Consider the following 18,939-nt stretch of genomic DNA (forward strand, 5'->3'; position numbering starts at 1 on the left):
AATCGCAAAAGTAGAACATTACTCCTCTCTTCAGCTCCTCGCAGCCGTTCGTTTATGTGTCTGATAGGGAACGCTTCAGATTCAGAAAAGAAACAAGGGACAAACGGTAAAACCTTGCCAGAGAACTGGAATTTCTTTCTGAATTTTATTCTCGCTAATTTTCGTCGCTTAGCGCGTTTACTCTTTCCTATTCTATCTTTGTGAGGAGAAAATAGAGGAGTGAGTATACACTTCTGCTTATCACGAATGCTTGAACAAACCGCCTGAGGTTGTGTTCTTGCAATTTTCGGTGCTTGTTTGCTATTCTTTTGATTAGCCTGATGGTTTGATGTGTCATTATTGTGAATTCTGAGATGGTCTCTGAATTGAGGTCGTTTGGATGAACATTCCAAGGTGCGGAGTTTCTGCACCTCCGGCCCTGGGAGGCCGTCGACCGTAACTTCTAGAGAGGGGTTTCCCTTTCTGTGACGGTCCGCGGCCGGGTGGAGCAGCATTTGTGGGCGAGCATGCAAGGCCTATACAGGCCGCACACTCCACTCGAATTTCAACGGCTCCTCGGAAAATTCTCTCATATTCTCACGGCCGTCCATGGCAACAAAGCATGATGAAGTGTCGTGCGACTATTTAGAGAGGAAATACAAAAAAAAAGGAAGAAAAACCTTCTCACGATTTTAAGTGACAAAGCGCCGCATATAACCTTCAGCTTCCCCAGATTTGAAATGTGATTGGTTTCGAGGAAAGGAAATGACGCAGTAGCTGTATCACATATCTCAGTGGATACCCGAACCGCGCCGTAAGGGAAGGGATGAAGGAAGGAGCGAAGGGATAAAGGGGGGGGGGGGGGGGGCAGATTTGCAGCCACATGGAAGGAAATCTGCGACTGAAAGACAAGTGGAAACTTCTACCCATAGCCCGAAAATCGGAGCGGAACCCACATCTACCCCGCTCCTTCGACGCAGACGACAGCGCCCTGTGGATGACCACGGGAAATGTCGGCGAAATGGAGGAAACCCTCCAAGCGGGAGCTGACGCGGTATTGGAGTGCGCGGCACTATAGGCCTTGCATGCTCGCCCACAAATGCTGCTCCATCCGACCGCGGACCGTCACAGAAAGGGAAACCCCTGTCTACAAGTTACTGTCGACGGCCTCCCAGTGCCGGAGGTGCAGAAACTCCGCACCTTGGAATTTTCATCCAAAACAACGACCTAAATACAGAGACCGTCTCCAAATTCACGATCATGACACATCAAACCATCAGGATAATCAAAAAGATAGCAAACAAGCACTGAAGTTTGCAAGAACACGACCTCAGGCGGTTAGTTCAAGTATTCGTGATAAGCAGAAGTGTATACTCACTCCCCTATCGTCTCCTCAAAAAGATAGAATAGGAAGGAGTAAACGCGCTAATAACACAGGCCTACAAATCGGCCCTAAATCTCCTTCAAGGGACCTCAACCAACACACTCCTCCACATGGTGTTCATAGCACTCAACAAAAACTGACTGAAGCCCACCGCACAGCACATTTGGGCAGTCTATCCTCCACAAACACGGGCAGGCACATCCTAGCCGCATTAAAGATTCAACCAACGGGCCCCCTCCGGACAACACCCACAAAATTCCTAAACAAATCAAGGAAAAGTTAATCGTCCACCCACTACCCAAGAACGCACACCCAGCCCACAACCGGCAAAGACGTGAAGCATGCGCCGGAGCCCTGTATAAGAAAGCACACGGACAATGAAGCCGCACTCTACGTAGACGCGGCAGAATATGCATGCTACCCAGCCTACGCCCTAAACGTGGTGTCACACAACCTCAAGCACAAGGCCTCGGGCTTAATAAGGGCAACCACCTCCCTCGAAGCCCAAGAGACGGCCGTAGCATTGGGCATAGCATCTTCCACTGCTACGCTCATAATTAGCCACTCCAAAACCGCAGTAAGGAATTTTGCAAAAGGATTGATCCATTCTGTCGCCTACAATATTCTCCAATCAAGCCCCCACGACGCCAGACCAATCCAACTAGTCTATAGGTGCCAGCCCACGCAGGCAACCCCGGAAATGATGAGGCGCACTCTGTTGCTCGAGCGCACGTCAACCGAGCAGGCCAAACAGTTGAGAGGGATTGCGCGAGGGACACACTAATCACCTACAATGAAATCACCCTACACTTTAGAGAGGAAAGGTTCACATATCCGCTACCACACCACACCCTCACGAAAGCAACAGACTATATGAAGGCAACATCCAGTACAGAACGTTTCCTTCACCGACCTGTCTGGCACTAATGCACCCTGGTTAATACTAACCTCAATGCTCTCTTTGTGGGGCTCCGAGAGCAAACTTCGAGCACATACTGTTCATATGCCACCGCAGCGGTGGCCTAGTGGTTTCAGCATCCGCCTCGCATTCGGAGGTGCGGTGTTCGATCTACAGTGTCACTGGGCACCCACTGGTGATACAACGGGTGCAAGCTTTCCCTTGCCTGGTGCTCGGCCTGTTTAGGATGAAATGCTTGAAAAATGGGTCCTGGACCCCACCTTGAGAGGAAGACAAAACCTTGTGTCATGGCGCTTTTTGGCCACAGGCGCCCCTGCGACATAAAAATTCCTCATCGTCATCATCGCCATATGCCGGCAAACTCTAACCACCATCTCGCTGGAACCTTAGAGACCTAAAATGTTTGGAGATCGCGGTCTCTATAGCTCAGATCCGGCCTCACAAAAGAGGCTGGTGGAATGGACGGAGAAGGTCGCCAGAACTTATGGACTGATGGCCGCCACCCGGGATTAAGAAACAAGCAAACCAAACCTCCCCTAACGTCTTCCCTTACTTGGTTCATGCATAAAGTTTTATGCGAAGCATACTACTTTAGCTACCACTTCAGCCCTTCACCGTGGTTATGCGCCTCCAAATCACGTGATACATGACGTCACACCACGTGACACGATGACGTCACGACAGTAGAGAAACGGGGGCCCACCTCGCGCCGTCGCTGTGGTTGTGCGCCTCCAAATCACGTGATACATGACGTCACACCACGTGACACGATGACGTCACGACAGTGGAGAAACGGGGGCCCACCTCGCGCCGTCGCTGTGGTCGTGCGCCTCCAAATCACGTGATACATGACGTCACACCACGTGACACGATGACGTCACGACAGTGGAGAAACGGGGGCCCACCTCGCTCCGTCGCTGTGGTTGTGCGCCTCCAAATTACGCGACACGATGTTGCTTCGTATTCTCCAGGCTTAACCAAGTTAAGCCTCAGCCATTTTTTTTTACCTACCTTTGCGTTTCGCCTCCATCGAAGCGCGGCCTCCGTGATCGGGTTCGAACCCGGGTATTCCGGCTTAGTAGACGAGCGCATTAACCACGGAGCCACCGCGGTGGTTTAAATATTTGCCATGTTACAATTCTGTTCATGTGAGTAACCTGTAGTTACTGCGCAAAGAGAACGAGACGAAAGGCACACATAAGCTGAGACAATGCGCAGATTCGCTCGTTCACTTCGAATGAACCAACTAGCCCGCCAAAGTGTCCTATTGCAGTTACTATGTTAGGGGAACTTGCACACGTCTCAGCTGCAGATGCTAATCAGGCATAACCCCGTTGTAACAGGTGATTACTGCAACTCTGAATCAAGTAAAAAAATTACTTAGTGGAGTGTTTCTTGAAGAAGGAAAATGTGTGAAAAATAACAAGTTGTCTGTAATTATACATACATGACTTGCTCGAATTCTTTGCCTCAATCTATCGAAAAGCTGAAACAGCTAATGAGCTGCGCTCACGTTTCGCTTTAGGATATAATGTAATCGTCTACGAATTTTGTTATCTACCTCGCCTCCGGCGGTGATTGGGCCCTCGGCACTGATGATGGCGCGTGCAGCGTTACACGAGCGGATGTCGTTTTCGGCACCACCTCCGCCTCTGGACATACATCATGTACCGGCGGCCGGACGTGTTCCTTTGATCGCGTGCGGAGTCGGGACCCCGGCGCATAATGCGAGGGGTTGGGGCCAGCGGCTCGCCGACGCTGGCGCCATCAGCCTAGTCGGCAGTCACCGATCAAAGAGCGCCACCGCGCATCCGGGATGATCGTTTGTCAGTGGGCGCTCGTACTTCGTGGAAGCTGTCTGCTTAGAATAGGTCATACCTAGAAATTCCACGGCATAACTGTATAGTCGGGAAAGCTAAAGGGACGTGAAGTGTTGTATATTGCCCGCCTTTCTTTAACTCCTCCTCCGCTAACTCAGAGCACTCCCAGCCGTCTCAAAATTGTTAACTTCCAGACGACTTCGAAACTTGAGAGCGAACAAGGAGCCGAACGTATCAGAAACGTTGCAAAGTTTTCCATCCAAGCGATATCTACAATAAAAAAAAGCTTTACCATATTACAGCCTCGAGCCGGATTTGAACCAGCGTGAAGCCGATGCCTTAAACCAGTAGACCATCGCCGCTGCCGCTCGCACTCCGCATTCTAAATGGGAGCCTCTCACGCTGTGCTGGATATCGCCGCCTTCATCACTGTTCACCGTTTTGAAATGCACCGTAAATGGTTGACAACGCCGCTGAAGAGCGGGAGATCGCTATGGCACGCAAAACAGAAAAAAAAAACAACAAAGAAACGCAGCGCAAAATGCCCCCGTGTGTTTTGCGATGTCAGGACACGTGAAAGATCCCCAGGTGGTCGAAATTATTCCGGAGACCTCCACTACGGCATCTCTTTCTTCATTTCTTCTCTCACTCCCTCCGATATCCCTTGCCTTACGGCGCGGTTCAGGCGTCCATCGAGACGTGTGAGACAGTTACTACGTCATTTCCTTTCCTCAAAACCAAAATCAACCAAAACCAATTTGTTGCCTTCAAGTTATGATATTGTCACCGACAAACGCAGCAGGAAGCGGGAAGCACAGACGTATTCTCAGACGAGGCTCGCCGAACCACCGGCTCATGCAAGACAAAGACGACGCTCGACCACGCGCTGGGAGCCAAGGTGCGGCCACCAGGTGGCACCTGCAGAGTGTCAACAGTGTGGCATTGCCCCTCTCCCTTCCAAGAGGCATCGGCTCGATGCTGCACGGGCGGGGAAATAAAAATAATAATAAAGGTAAGGCGGAAAGTTAACGGCGCGAGTGTCTCCGCGAAGAGGGGCTAACGGGAGTAATACAGGTGGCGCTAACGGGTGGCGCCTGCAGAGTGTCAGCAGTGTGGCAATATCATAATAATTTCAACAGCGCATGCTACACACGGACACAGGACGAGGAAACACACACGAGCGCTCGCGTGTGTGTTTCCTCGTCCTGTGTCCGTGTGTAGCATGCGCTGCTGAAATTATTATGAATGGCCAACTGCCCGTCAGCTCACTCTGTTTATGATATCAGTTCGCCTTTAATCAATACTCAGCCATTTTCATTATTAAGGTCTGCTCAAATGGGACAATATAAACTGCTTAATTAAGTAAAGCTATCTCCTCGCACCGTTTCAATTAACAAATATTTATTCTCTGCATCTTTCGTTAAGCACTTTGCGCTTGGAGAAAAAGCTTTTTATGCGGTTTCGTTTCTTGTCTGTTGTTATAGGAACGGCAACTGGTTCTACGCATCCTTACCTCCGAGCTTAAAGACCTTTCATAAACAAATGTCATGTATGAAAAACCGGTTCTAAATGTCACGGTTTCCTTTTTCGCCGAAGCTCACCACGAGCGAATCGTTTCCGTGTTCTTTAACCGCTAACATTAACCTCTCGGCACAAAGCAATCGAAACCACGGTTAGCCCGCATGCGAACATGCTTAAAATAACAGGTCGTTAAACGTCGCTGCCCATCAACCTAAAACTCTACTTATTGATGTACATAGAAAGGACTAACTGCTCCTTAACAGAAAACTGACCATCTTATCTTGCTGCTGCTATTGCTCTTCATCTTGCTTGCTGTTCTTTCCCTTTTAATGGTCAATTTATCTAGTTTTATGCCATGCCAGTCTTCTTCTTATATTCTTATTGTTTTACGTTCCGTGTAAAGCTCGCTGTGGAATTTATTCTCAGCAGAACAAAAGGTGCACTAGGTATAATGATTCGTTACCGGGAAAGGAAAGACGCAGTATTTGGCTCACTGTGGACACTTGAACCGCGCCCAGGAGAAGGGATAAAGAAGGTTTATGGTTTTGGGGGTTTAACGTCCCAAAGCGACTCAGGCTATGAGGGACGCCACAGCGAAGGGCTCCAGAAATTTTGACCTCCTGGCGTTCTTTAACGTGCACTGACATCGCACAGAACACGGGGCTTTTGAATTCTACCTCAATCGAAATTCTAGAGGGAAGGTGTCATAGCGGTGAACTACGGATTAATTTCGACCACCTGGGGTTTCGACCACCTGGGGCTTTTACCACCTGGGTGAGTCACCTTCGTCGAAAAGTGGATGCCGCGAATTGAACCCGCGTCCTCAGGCTCAGCAGTCCACCATTGTAACCAATGAGCCGGCGCGGCGGGATATTATAATAAAACACTCGAGAAATCGAGCGCACATATGAACACCCTCGCTACATCAAAGAGCGAAAAAAAGTTGTGTTCATAAGTCCTGAAGGCGAATGTGGAACACCTTAAAAGTGCAGTGAAGAGGAATCGGAACTCGTCTTTTTGCCGCGAGAACTCGATCTACACGTTCCGAGCATTCTTAGAAACTTCGACTTATTGCCCTGTATGGCCGATTTCCCTAATTAAATCGGATTAACGTCCGGCTCCCGCCTTTTTTTTTTAATTTCTTCGCGTACGGTGGGCGGAGTCGACCAACGCGTGGAGCGCCTTTCAGCCAGCTCCGTGGAGGCTTGCCGCTCTGCCATCGGCGGAGTAATGCGTAGTGATCCGTGGTAGCAAATAGTCCGCGCGTATTTTTATTTTTGCGGGCTTATTTTGTGGCTATTTATCTGCAAATGAAACTATTTATTCACGGAAACCTAAAAAACAATATAAGGTAAAAGCAAAGCCTCCACGGAGCTGGCTGAAAGGCACTCCACGCGTTGGTCGACTCCGCCCACCATACGCGGAGAATTAAAAAAAGAAAGGCGGGAGCCGGACGTTAACTCGATTTAATTAGGGAAATCGGCCACACAGGGCAATAAGTCGAAGTTTCTAAGAATGCTAGGAACGTGTAGAGCGAGTTGCCGCGGCAAAAAGACCAGTTCAGATTTCTCTTCACTGAACCTTTAATTTCGCAGTGAGTATTCCGCATTCGCGCCGAAAATCAGAAACGTCATCTTTTTTTTTCCAGTTCCTTTTTCCTCTCTCTACCCAAAAGTAATGCACTGCTAAAGAATAGTGATCGAACATGAGCACAAAAAAGATCTCCGAGATTTTCGCTTTTATCCCGGCAGCGAACAAATGAGGGCGTAACTTGTTCCACCATTCACACCCATTCGTTCCACTAAGTGCACTTGCTCCCACTGGCACCTGTCACATGTGCCCACAGGTGACGCCACACTATACGGGACTAAGACCGACGTGAACAACATCGCCTTCTGGCAGCAGGTATACGCTGGAATGACCATTTGCGACATGCCATGCCATCTACGAACAAAAGAAAGAAGCATCAGCAAGGCGTCTTTCACTCTCTCCCTCTTCGTTTCCTTTCAGGTTTCATCTCCAGCCTCGCCGCTGATCCATTTATTCCTCCGCGCCATTCCCTTTGTGCCTTTCACTCCGACCGCCTTTTTTTTCCCTTCCGCCCTTAGCGAACCACGTGCCGACGTTCCAGAAGAATGACCGTCGCGACACGGCTGATTGCTGCCCAGCGTTCCACTTCTTTTGCCTTGCGATGCTTTCCTGTCCATTCCCAATCCTCGTCGCTCATTACCAACGAGCACCAGCTGCTGGATGAGTATGAAGAGCGAAGGGAAGACGACACAGCAGGAGAGGGGGAAAGACACGACAGAGCTCACAACCCTGGACAGAGGGGGAACCCACGGTCGCTGTCCCTGTCTGTTTCAATTTTGCAGGGCTATTAATAACGGTTCCCCAAGAAACCAGGCGTGCATGACGCAAGTTTTCAAACGCCTTGTCGCTGCTCCTTTTTTGTCTCTTTGTTTCTCTCTCACCCCTTTAATCTTTTCTCTTATATATCAATATTTCCTTCGCAACGCATGATCGTCTCGCCGTTGAGGATAAGCAAGAGATGTGAACGCGGCGTTAACGATGTCTTTCAGAACGTCGGCTGGATGATTGAGGCAGATATGTGGATGGTGCGGAGGAAAAAAATATCGGAGAACGCAGGCTCTGAGATGGGCTTCAGCATCTGCAGACGGTGCCAGCTCCTGCCTTTGATGTGGCTCGCTTATTTAAAGATATAGAAAGTATAAAGGTCTGTCCATTCTGGGCTGAGGTGAAGGTCGCGAACGCTTGCTTTTTTTGCCGCCGTGTTAAATTTTAGCTGAAACGAAATTTCATTAAATTGGGCTTGCTTTGCGCGAGCCCAATTTAATGAAATTCCGTTTCAGCTAAAATTTAACACGACGGCAAAAGAGAAAAAGGCCGATTTCCTGCGTAACCTGCAGAGTTTGTATGAAACAAGTTTGATTCAGGACAACTACCGGAAGCACATATGAGATGGGCTCGGCGACGAGCCGCTGGCCTTCGTGCCGGGTAGTTGTCCTCAAGAAGATAATGGCGCACGCCCACTGCGGGGGATTGACCAAGCCACAGGGTATACTGCTGTATCAAATCTTCCTCTGCGTCTTTCACTGTCTTCCTGAACACAAGTGTACAGCTTCTAAAAAAACAGCAATAAACTATTTGCGTTGAGAGCCCGACAGTAGACAAAGAACACTAGCCTTCCGTTTTATCCTGCTGCCATATTCACTTTGTAGTATGGTAACGTACAGACTTATTAAACAAATTTATTAGGAATTCGGAACTTTTCACAAGTCGAGCAATGTGAACAAGTAAAGAGTGCACCAAACTGTACATTGGGATTCCTGTAAACCTTCCGTTGAAGATGGGATGAACATAGTGAATGGCAATGTCGCTCTTCAGTCGACAAAATGTTTTGTCCTTTCGTATGAACGACACGTTTTTTGTATACTGTCGCATTTTTCAGTAGGTCTTTGGCTTAGGCAATGGGCAGCTGCGTAGGACAAAAAATTCAATTGTTACTATACCCAAACTCTTCCTACCCCTCAGCTTCTATCGTACTTCAGCCCGGTTTCCCCAGAGTGCACTCTCGGCGGAGAATCGCACGCCACCCTGGACCACATCCTCTTCGGCTGCCCTGCCGATCCTAACCCCCAGGGACAGCCCGCCATTGGAACATGGGAGGAATGGGATGCCCTCCTTCCGTCACAGGACCCGGACACGCAACTTCGCTGTGTGAACCGGGTGCCAGTGCCATGGCCCTACGTGGCCTGGACACATGCGCGTAATGTGAGGGCTGTGCGGTGGCCCTGAGACCTTGAACGGTCCAAACTCGCTTGCATAATCAAGTTTTCCATGCATACTATAAAAACTGCTGTCTACAAGTTCACGGCCAAGAATACTGCAATAAATCTGTTGTGACGACACAAATTATTCTGTTTTGGTTTATCCACAACGTAATGCCTATATCATCACTCTTAGCGTAGGATTGGCTAAACAGAAGAGTATAATATGTATTCTTGGTCACATACAGCATATGTTTCCGCGTCATTGAAAGTACTATTTATTGAACATTAATTGGCGTTTCTAAAAGAATAACGAAACGAAGAAGCAAGAAATAGGCTACGAAGAAGACGATAACCCGGAAGAATAGAAGGGCTTGTGTGGGTAACTAGCAAGTCGCAGTCGCACGCAACGCTCCTCGTGTGCTGTGGCGTGAACTGGAACGCGAACAGGATGACTTGAAACTAATAATACAAAAATATTATAGTCTTGAGGGCAAAAACGCTAACTAAATCAATTAGCACCTCCGTGATGCAGACTTTGGGACATAGAAGTGAATATCAAGTGCGCTAGTACTTAGTCCTCCTCGACTAAGGTTCCTCCTTTGTTGTTCGCGTTGCAACTGTCCTGTTCACGTTTCATTTTACACTAAGAGTGCATCGGCACACAAAAAAAAAAAACAGTACATAGCGCAAACCAAGTTGAAGTGCCAGAGATAGCTGAAGACTGAGCGTGGGAGCTCTCTCTGGAGAAACGGCATGGCTTTTCAGTGTTGCACTCATGTATACAGCAATTTCAAGGATAGGGTGGGAAATTTTTCGTTTGTTTTTACTGCCTTGCTTTTAGTGTGGAAAACCTGACGCGTGAGTAATGCGTGCGCGTTTACCTGTATTATTTAAACCATGTTAAAACACGAATTTGTTGGCTTGTACTTCACCTAAAACTTGCAAGCAAAATTAATCATAGCCTTCATAACGCGGAAGTCAACAGGAAATACTATGTTTAGCGATGAGTAGCCTGCAGTCTAGGTGATCGGTGGCCGCCTTCCCTTAACAACCACGATGTTTTGAGAGGAAACCGGGCACGAAAACGTCACAGCCAAGAAATGCGGCAAGTAATAACATACGACCTCCTGTCAGCGCCCACTCGGACAGCCTGCCTACGTGTCTATGTTGTGAGGTTGCAGTTGCACCCTTGTACTTGATATTGATGTATTTGTATATTTATTTCAATTGTACGACATTCTATAAACTATGCAGCTGTAACTAAATGTTGCTAAGGTTGGATCGCTTCTACACCGATGGTATGTCTTTTGTGTCCTTTTACGCAATACATATTTTATGTTTATGCTTGCTGGAACCCACGTACACTAAAATCCGTTTGTGTTCTGCGGTGTTTTTAAGAAAACACATCATTTTTGAAGCTTAAGTGCCGTTGAAAGTCACAGAGTACGGACTGTACTTTAACGCAGTACCCTTTCAATAATTTTTTGGCAATAGGATTGCTCTCAGACGCGTTGCAAGATGTTCGCTTCGTATAAACGAACTTCTTGGCGCTAATGACCAACTAACTTCAATCCTCGGGCTTAATCGAAAAATTATATGTAGTTCGATTAAAATATGAATTCTGCCACATTTTCATTAAGCTAAATACGCGTTTCAAGACATTCTTTCACGTTTCAGAAGGAATAAAAACGGCTGGCACAAAGTATGCGGGAAAGTAATAGAGAAATAACTGTGGGACATACGGCTGCTGCATTTTCTGTCGTAATTTACAGGTATTTCCCTATTTAATAAATATGTGGTCGTTAACAGTGACAAGCCCAACTTTTGTTTGACTCTGAAGGGAATATACGAAAACTAACTGCTCACGGTCGTACCGCACTTGCGCAGCTGAACCCGTCAAATTTACCACACAAATACAATCATGTTGTGTACCTTAGGTGGATAGTCCAACCAATCATAAACTTCGCCGTCTTTGCAGCATAGTGTTTCTTGAAACTGACAGGTACAGTCTGTGTCAAAAATATACGACCCAAAGGATTTCGTTTCAGGACATAAACTGCCGCTCGTTTTGCATCGTCAACGGTAAAAATCTCTCGAAGTTGAGAGGAGACCTCGTCATCCTCCCTCTGTAGTCACTGAGGACGTCTAGTGGCACTAAAGAGCCTTGCCACACAGCTTAAAAGCAAAGCCTTTGGGCCATGCATTTTTGACTCAGACCATACATGTGAAGTGAGGCAAACTTTTAACATCTAAACTTGCGTAAAACCGCTCTCATGTTTAGAAGTGGTTCTGTCTGGTAGTTACTATTTTTGAATCGGCTGGTGGCTCGCAGATTTAGTGGCAGAAGATTCAAATAAATTCGTGCCACACATGACAGCTGACCACCATCAACTTCCCCGACTTCGCAGCCATCCAGTGGAGTAGACATGACCTATTCCAAGCGAAGTGTTCCTCTCCTCCGAAGTACGCGCGCCCATCGACGAACGACGCACGCGGGCGCTCGGTAGAGTAGTTCGATCGACGGCCGCCGACCAGGCTGGTGGCGCCAAAGTCGGCGAGCCAGTAGCCCACACCACCCACACTCTCCGCCGGGGTCCCGACTCCGCGCTCGGGCACACCTCCGGCCGCCGGCACGTGATGCTCGCCCAGCGGCGGCGGAGGCGGCGGCGGCGCCCAAGACGACATCCGCTCGTGCTGCACGCCACGACAACGCTTGCCATGCCAGCATCAGCGCCGAGCGCCTGATTGCCGCCGGTTGCGAGGGAGATTCGAAGATTCTCCGCGCCGAGCGGCGTGGCAGCGGGTCTCAATATGCGCAACGCCAGCAGCTGCTGCGGCAGCAGCTACTACTCCAACCACGACAAGTGTCGCCGTGGGACACCCAGCCATCGCCTTACAGCCGAGTGATGCCGCCCGTGGTTCCCATGCTGGTCGCCTGCATGGTCTGCGGCGTGATCCTTAGTCGCACGGCCGCCGCCGCTTCCGACCGGACCCCTCGTCGCCAGCAGATAGTCGTGCTGCCACACGAGGACCGGTGCCGTGGCTTCAACTTGAGCACGCTGCGATATGCCACGGACACCCTGGTGGCGAACCACACGCAGCTCGCCACGTACCTGGCCGAGTCCAACCTGACTCTCACGGTACGCAACGTGTCCGAACGTGTCTGCGACACGGGCGGTCTGCTGCCCCTCATCGAAGCCATGGAGGACCCGCAGGTGGCCGGGGTCGTCGGAGGCCTGGACGAAGAAGTGTGCGCCGCTGGCGAGGTCCTGGCGCAGGTGCACCGCAAGCCTCTGGTTGTGTGGAACTGTCACGGCCATGGCAGCTCTGCAACTGCGGCGGCAGCCAACGCCGACAAGGCGCCCGTGTTCTTCGGCCGTGTGTCTCCAAACGTGGCCCTGGCGGCGTTTGCCGTCGCCTCTTGCCTCAACGACCTGCGGGTCAAGTACGCAGTGCTAGTGGTGTGCGAGGAGCAGCCGTGGCTGGCGCTGGCCAACGAGCTGGAGGCCAGGCTACGGCCGTCGGGGCTCGTCGTGCGACGTGTCATTGCACTCTCATCCAGTGCCAAGCTGGAAGAGGTGGACGCAGCTCTGCGGGTGATTAAGACGCCCATAAAAGGTAAGCCAACATTGCTTTTATGCATACCCGTTCACCATATCGGTTTGCGAAGTGCCTCAGGTGAATGAAGACTAAAAGTAGCGCATTGCCACGCCTCGACGTGAGTGATGTCAGACGACAAGTTGACCACCATGGGGGAACAAAACAATATCTTTATGTCCGCCTCACTTTCTATTCCGTGTACACTGATGACCAAGAGCAGACTCCTGATATTTCATTCTGTTAGTAAACATACCTGCCTCCGGATTATTATAACAAGCCGCAATGGATCAGGAGCGCCGGCATTCGGCTGCTGAGGCCGAGGTCGCTGGATCGAATCCCAGGAGCGGCGGCGGCAAGATTTGGGTGGCAGTGAGATGCGAATTACGCTCGTCGGCTGAGCGCTGTTAGTGCAGATTAAATAACTCCAGCCAGTCGAAATTAATCAGGAGCCCTCCACTACGGGGCTATCAGTGCTCAGGGGAAGATACGACACGTTGACGTTCACATATATTTGCGCTTTATTAAAACTTAAGTTTGCAAAATAGCGTGGCGTAGGATTATCGTACGGCTGCGATCATATTTTGAGAATTCTCTAAAATATTACTCCAACTGCATGCTACAATTTTCGCTCATCACCCCAACTGTGTGACGTCATTAGAATTGTTGTTTAGCGGTAGGAAACACAGCGGTAGTGGGACACTTCTGCTTAAAAATTAAAAGAACAAAACTGGCAAGGATAGCAGTTACACATGCGAGACGCCCACTCCTGACCGAGAAACAAGTGTCGTTTGAGCTTAGGGGTCAATTCATCAATGCCAACGGGGTCTGGCGTGCTAAAGTTCTTAGCCAGACGGCATATGCTATCTGTTGTCTTGATCAAAGCGCACCCGTTGCTGTTTCCCTCCATAGTGTGCATATGTTTCACATCGCTATGCTCGGATAGGAAGGACTTTCTGAGCGCTTGTCTCATGAATAATTGGTCTGCTTTTTTTCTCTCAGATGCGATCGAATGTTTTCCTCATCCAGTTTGATTAAATGACTTCTTTCGGCGTCGATCGCTTTAGAGCTGCAAAATTATCTACGCAACTCTGAGCAAAAACACAGGCTTATCTTGGCTGTCTGAATACGTTGAAGCCGCTGGCAAACTTTGTGCTGCAGCAGCTGCATTTTCGCCTACCTAGTGCGCACGCGCAAAAGCTGGGCACGCTTGAAAAATGCATGCGACTGCGGAACAGCTTCGCCACTCTCTGTTACTGTCCATTCCGCGCAGCCGTCGTTTTTGTCCCTTATCCTTTTAAGCACAAGGTACACTGTTACTGGGTGCACCTGCACTGCAGCATAGAATTTATCGATTGGTTCTTGCTTGCATGCGTTTGTAGTCTTAGATGCTGTTGATTTCAAACAGTACACAAAACTGCAAACTCACTCAGTCGCAGTCAGCTTTATATGTACTGTTCAACCTTTGCCTGCTTATCGACAGTTATCGTTTCAGTGCGTATGATTCTCTTATTTGTTTTCAACGTCAGTTTGCCATGGGAACCAACGGTGCTTAGCATAATGAATCACTGTCCCGAGACAGGCACAGAGATTCAATCTACAGCTATAATTTTAGCTCATGGCAAGCCTGAGTGCTCCCAATCGCCAAAGAACGAGCCGAGACGACGTGGCCATCAATAATCCAATAACGATTAACACACACATATTTTTTTATTCTTTTCCTGTTGGGTCACAAGTATGTGTTGGGTGCAGGGGTCGCTTGTAACTGCCACCCCGCTAATTACCGATCGCGAGTGTTGACCAGACAAATGCACTTTGATTTGCATGTCCTTAACCTCTTGACCGTGTGCGCGCACATCCTGCTTGTATGTGCGATGAATTCTCTTTTATATTTTTTATTGAAGAAAACGCTTGCCTGTACTGATAACGAATATGACTCGCTTCAATTTGCTTTTTTTTCTATTTACATTAATATAATTAAGCGTATTAGTGCATGTGTATGCAGCACTAAATAACCTCATGATGAAAATTTGTGGGCGCGAACAAACAAAAGACAAAGAAGAAACCAATCTTTTGTTTGTTCGCGCCCACAAATTTTCATCATGAACAACCTACAACTAGGCCAGCTTTCCAGTCTGTTGAGTAAATAACCTAACGAGGTATACGCGGCTTGTTCGTAATCTCTCCGATAAATCCTAATCTCTCCGTCAGTATGTTTGCTCGGCAGCGTTTGTGTGTTCCTGGTATCTAATCACGCATGTAGGCTTCGGATGAAATATGTTACCCGTGAATCGGTTCTACTAGAAACCTTAACTCTGAAATGACTTCCGATATGCATAGCCTCTTCTTTCTCATTCCCGGATTCCTCAATTGTGCTGAAACCTCACTGCTATTCAAAGCTGCTTTTGCATGCTGAAAAAATAAACAGATACTTTTTCTAACAGACAGAGAGTCTTGCCATAATTACCTCCTTTTTTTTTTCCTACCGGAGAAAAGCTTTGACACCGCAATTCTGCTGCCTTTCTCAGTTACTTTGAAAGCTCTCTGGCCTCGAACTCCTCATTTTCACCTGAGTAACCATCCGTTCCCATTTTCTCGATTTATTTTTCGTCACCTCTACGGGACACTGCTTAATCCGCGACAAGTTATTGCTTTTCCGGCACGGCACCGACTTCGGCGCCTCTGTTCTTTCCTGCTCTCATGGGCTCACACTTTCATAGGCTAACCCCACCCCCCACTCCCTACCACAGCGAACACAGCCCCCTATGGTGACACTCCTTTCGTGCATGTTCGCGTGGCTGTTTCCAGGGGTGATAATTCTCGTTAAAAAGACAAGCTCTATGTTCGTCTAAATTAGATTTATGTCCACCCTATTTGCAGTTTTGCGCAGGAGCAGCAAGTCAAGCTACTGTTGTGGGTTAACGGCCTCCGGGCGAACCACGTGGACATGACAGCTTCAAAGCGGTGATCACTGACGGTGCGCGAAAATGAGGTCTTTTTGCATTAAGGTCGAGTCAAGTATGACTTGTAAGATGGAACTTCTTGACAGCTTGTAGGAACCTGCGTGGTTTCGTACGCTGCTCAGCTCGACACGTTGAATCATTAATTCAGCTATTATCAACGAGGCAACGAATTATTTGCGGCTGATGGCGGAACTCTGCCTAATACCGACCCCTGTGGCAAGAATTATCCGACTGTGTCTTTTCCTCTGATTTATATCTGCTAGTAATTCTGCAAAGTAGAGATATTAATCCTAAACCCTTCGCTTGAACGTCCTAATAATGAAATTAGGTGACATATACCGCTTTTTCTAGTGTCAAGTCCAATAGCAGAAACCAAAACAGTGATGTTTCTTCAAGTTGCTTCGCCTGTTTCGTCGACTAAGCGCAAATTTGATAAATTGGCCTTTTTCCGAACATGACTCAGCACGTCGAGTTCGCATTGCTGACGCGCCACAAGCCCGGTTAGCGTGGCGCACCTCAGCTTAATTAACCGAACGCACCGAACCGTCCTCACTGCACCGTCGAGATAGCGTGCAACTTGACACCTCTAACGTACTTTTGCCTGACACAGTGAGCCGGTCTTCGCGCTTAGCGCCGAGACACCCCGTCAGAGCTTCCATATGTAGCGTGATCGATCAGCGACCGTGACATCACTTCGCGAAAGCGTCGGTCCATCATCCACAATATAGCTCTGCGGTGGCCGAGATAGGTGGGGAACGAGACACATTGCACGGTTGAATCAATAAACCCGCCAGCGTGACGTCGAGACCCACGCCATTGGGTTTAGTGGTTGCCTGATTGACGGCGGAGTGCGCACGTCAGAGGAGTGGCGTGTTGACGCGGTGTGGTTATACTGCTCGTTTTAGATACGGACGAGGTTGTCGATCAAGTCACCCAGGACGAGATTCGTCACGTCGTCGGCAACAGCAGCGAGGACATTTTGGCAACTAAAGTGTTAAGAGGCGAAAGCCGAGGACACTATGCCGTGACGACTTCCAGTGGATGTGACGTCACACCGTTCCCATGGCTTTATCGATGCCCTAGTTGTACATCTTTTGGGGGATCTTAAGTGTTAATTACGCGTAATTACACATTTTTCCATTTAATTTGATACAAATCCGAAGTTCTTCCGACCATTCTGTGACAATTTTTACTATGCCGTGACGACTTCCGGTGGACGTGACGTCACACTGTTCCCGTGGCTATATAGACGTCTGCACTATTTCGACACAATTTTAACATTTTTGCCTATAATTAATAACTAATTACTCTACAGTCATCAAACTTGTCTACTAGGTTAATTTTTTCCTCCTCTATCTGTAGCACCCATTGTTTTTCTTCTATCTTTTTTTAATTCCCGAGTTAAAGTCGTGTGACACGCTTTGTTAAAGGACGGACGACAGTATGAGCCATTAAAGGCTTTCGCCTTAAAATTCTTGGCATCCGATTGCAACTTCTTCTTGGGTGACCTGCGCACGGACGCCAATTCAATGCCTTCTGAGGATTTAACGTGCGAGACTGAGTGAATTCATGAGTAAAGTCCGATAAATTGAGAAATCGAGCCGTCACTAGCCCTGCCTCCGTATCGCTCGATCACGTGAACGCATTCCTATCTGTGTGCCTCCGCTGGAATCTTGAGAGCCCACGAGCTGCAAGCATCCAGCCCCGTGAAGAAAATCGCTGCGAAGCCTCTATTAAACTACTGTTAGGAGAACGATTAAACGAACAAAGAGTCCAAATCTAATATCTCATGTAAACACAGCCCGTAATGTTATTGCGCCTTTTAAGATCCTGGCTGGACATTTTTAAATTCAGTTGAAAAAATCAGCTTGCAATTTTTTGTGCAAGTGGAGTTGACTTGCAAGGCCGCATTGTTTAATTTCTCATCCCCACACCACCAGTGCATTCCTGAATGAGCTGTTCACGGGAACTCTAACAATTAAACACTGATCATTCACCTTAACGCTTTAAACTTTTGCTAGCAGGCCGGCAAAGTCTCAGCTAAACATTACTGATCCTGTCTAAGCATTAACCAGCTCTGGAATCGCATTGACGACAGCGCAGTTTTACCTTCGCCTTGTGGTACTGTGGCTTTGCTAAGCGGATACTCATTATTCCACGCTTCATAAAGTTATCACAAGCGCGAAAATTTAATTATCTTCGCATGAAAACAGTGTGGCCGCTTTTAGTCTGCACAGACCTTACGGGGACTTCTCTCGCCCAGGAATTATGTGCATGCCCTGAAATGCGTGTACGAAACAATTAAATTACGCATTAATAACAGCAGCGTGTTTCGACCGCTGTCTGGTCTGGTTTAAATCCATATTGCACGCCAGCACATATGTCGATCCGAGAGCCCGTCCGAGAAATGAACTATTCACGTCGGACCATGCTCTCACATTACAAGCGGTTCTGCGTGTCGCGAGTAGCGGAGTTATTGGATGTGGTTTTTATCTTTCATGCTTGGCTATGGGTAAGCACGAACAGACTGCGGAGCAACGCCATCTCTCGCTGAAACTGAATCCGCCATCTAAAGCAGCAGATATTAAATATGAAGGCCTTCGTAAATACTCCTAGTCCCTCGAAACTACCACAGTGGATATTTCTGAAGTATGTATATGTCGTTAAAAGGAGCTAGCTTGCTTTTATACCAGTATTTGCTATAAAGCAACACAAGTCAGCATCCACGTGTTCTAACTCGAAAAAGCATCGCACAGGCCTGATGTGCTTTTGTTTTGTTAAGAGGCTTCAGTCTAGCGCGTTCCTAAAGACCAGCGCTGTTGCGTTTTTTGTTTTGTTACGTACAGGGATTTATAAAGCTGCATTCTTTAAATACGTTTTTCACTTTCGCCCTACACTTTCTTTCTCCATCTGGCTCTTAATTTTTCGCAGCGATTGAGGCCTACTGCCACTTTCTCATATCTTA

General features: G+C 48.2%; 1 protein-coding gene across 1 annotated transcript in view; it reads left to right on the forward strand.

Annotated features, from left to right (window-relative positions):
* The first annotated feature begins 12,015 nt into the window (after nt 1-12,015).
* Nucleotides 12,016-18,939, forward strand: part of LOC149342305 (retinal guanylyl cyclase 1) — a 136,954-nt gene continuing 130,030 nt past the window's right edge. The window contains exon 1 of the mRNA XM_089542147.1: nt 12,016-13,032. Coding sequence (XP_089398273.1) covers nt 12,321-13,032 — 712 coding nt within the window. The 5' untranslated portion in view covers nt 12,016-12,320. The remainder of the gene's footprint in view (nt 13,033-18,939) is intronic.

This window comes from Amblyomma mixtum, chromosome 5 (assembly GCF_055824585.1).
Source record: "Amblyomma mixtum isolate Tamu chromosome 5, ASM5582458v1, whole genome shotgun sequence".
In the NCBI taxonomy this organism is placed as follows: domain Eukaryota; kingdom Metazoa; phylum Arthropoda; class Arachnida; order Ixodida; family Ixodidae; genus Amblyomma; species Amblyomma mixtum.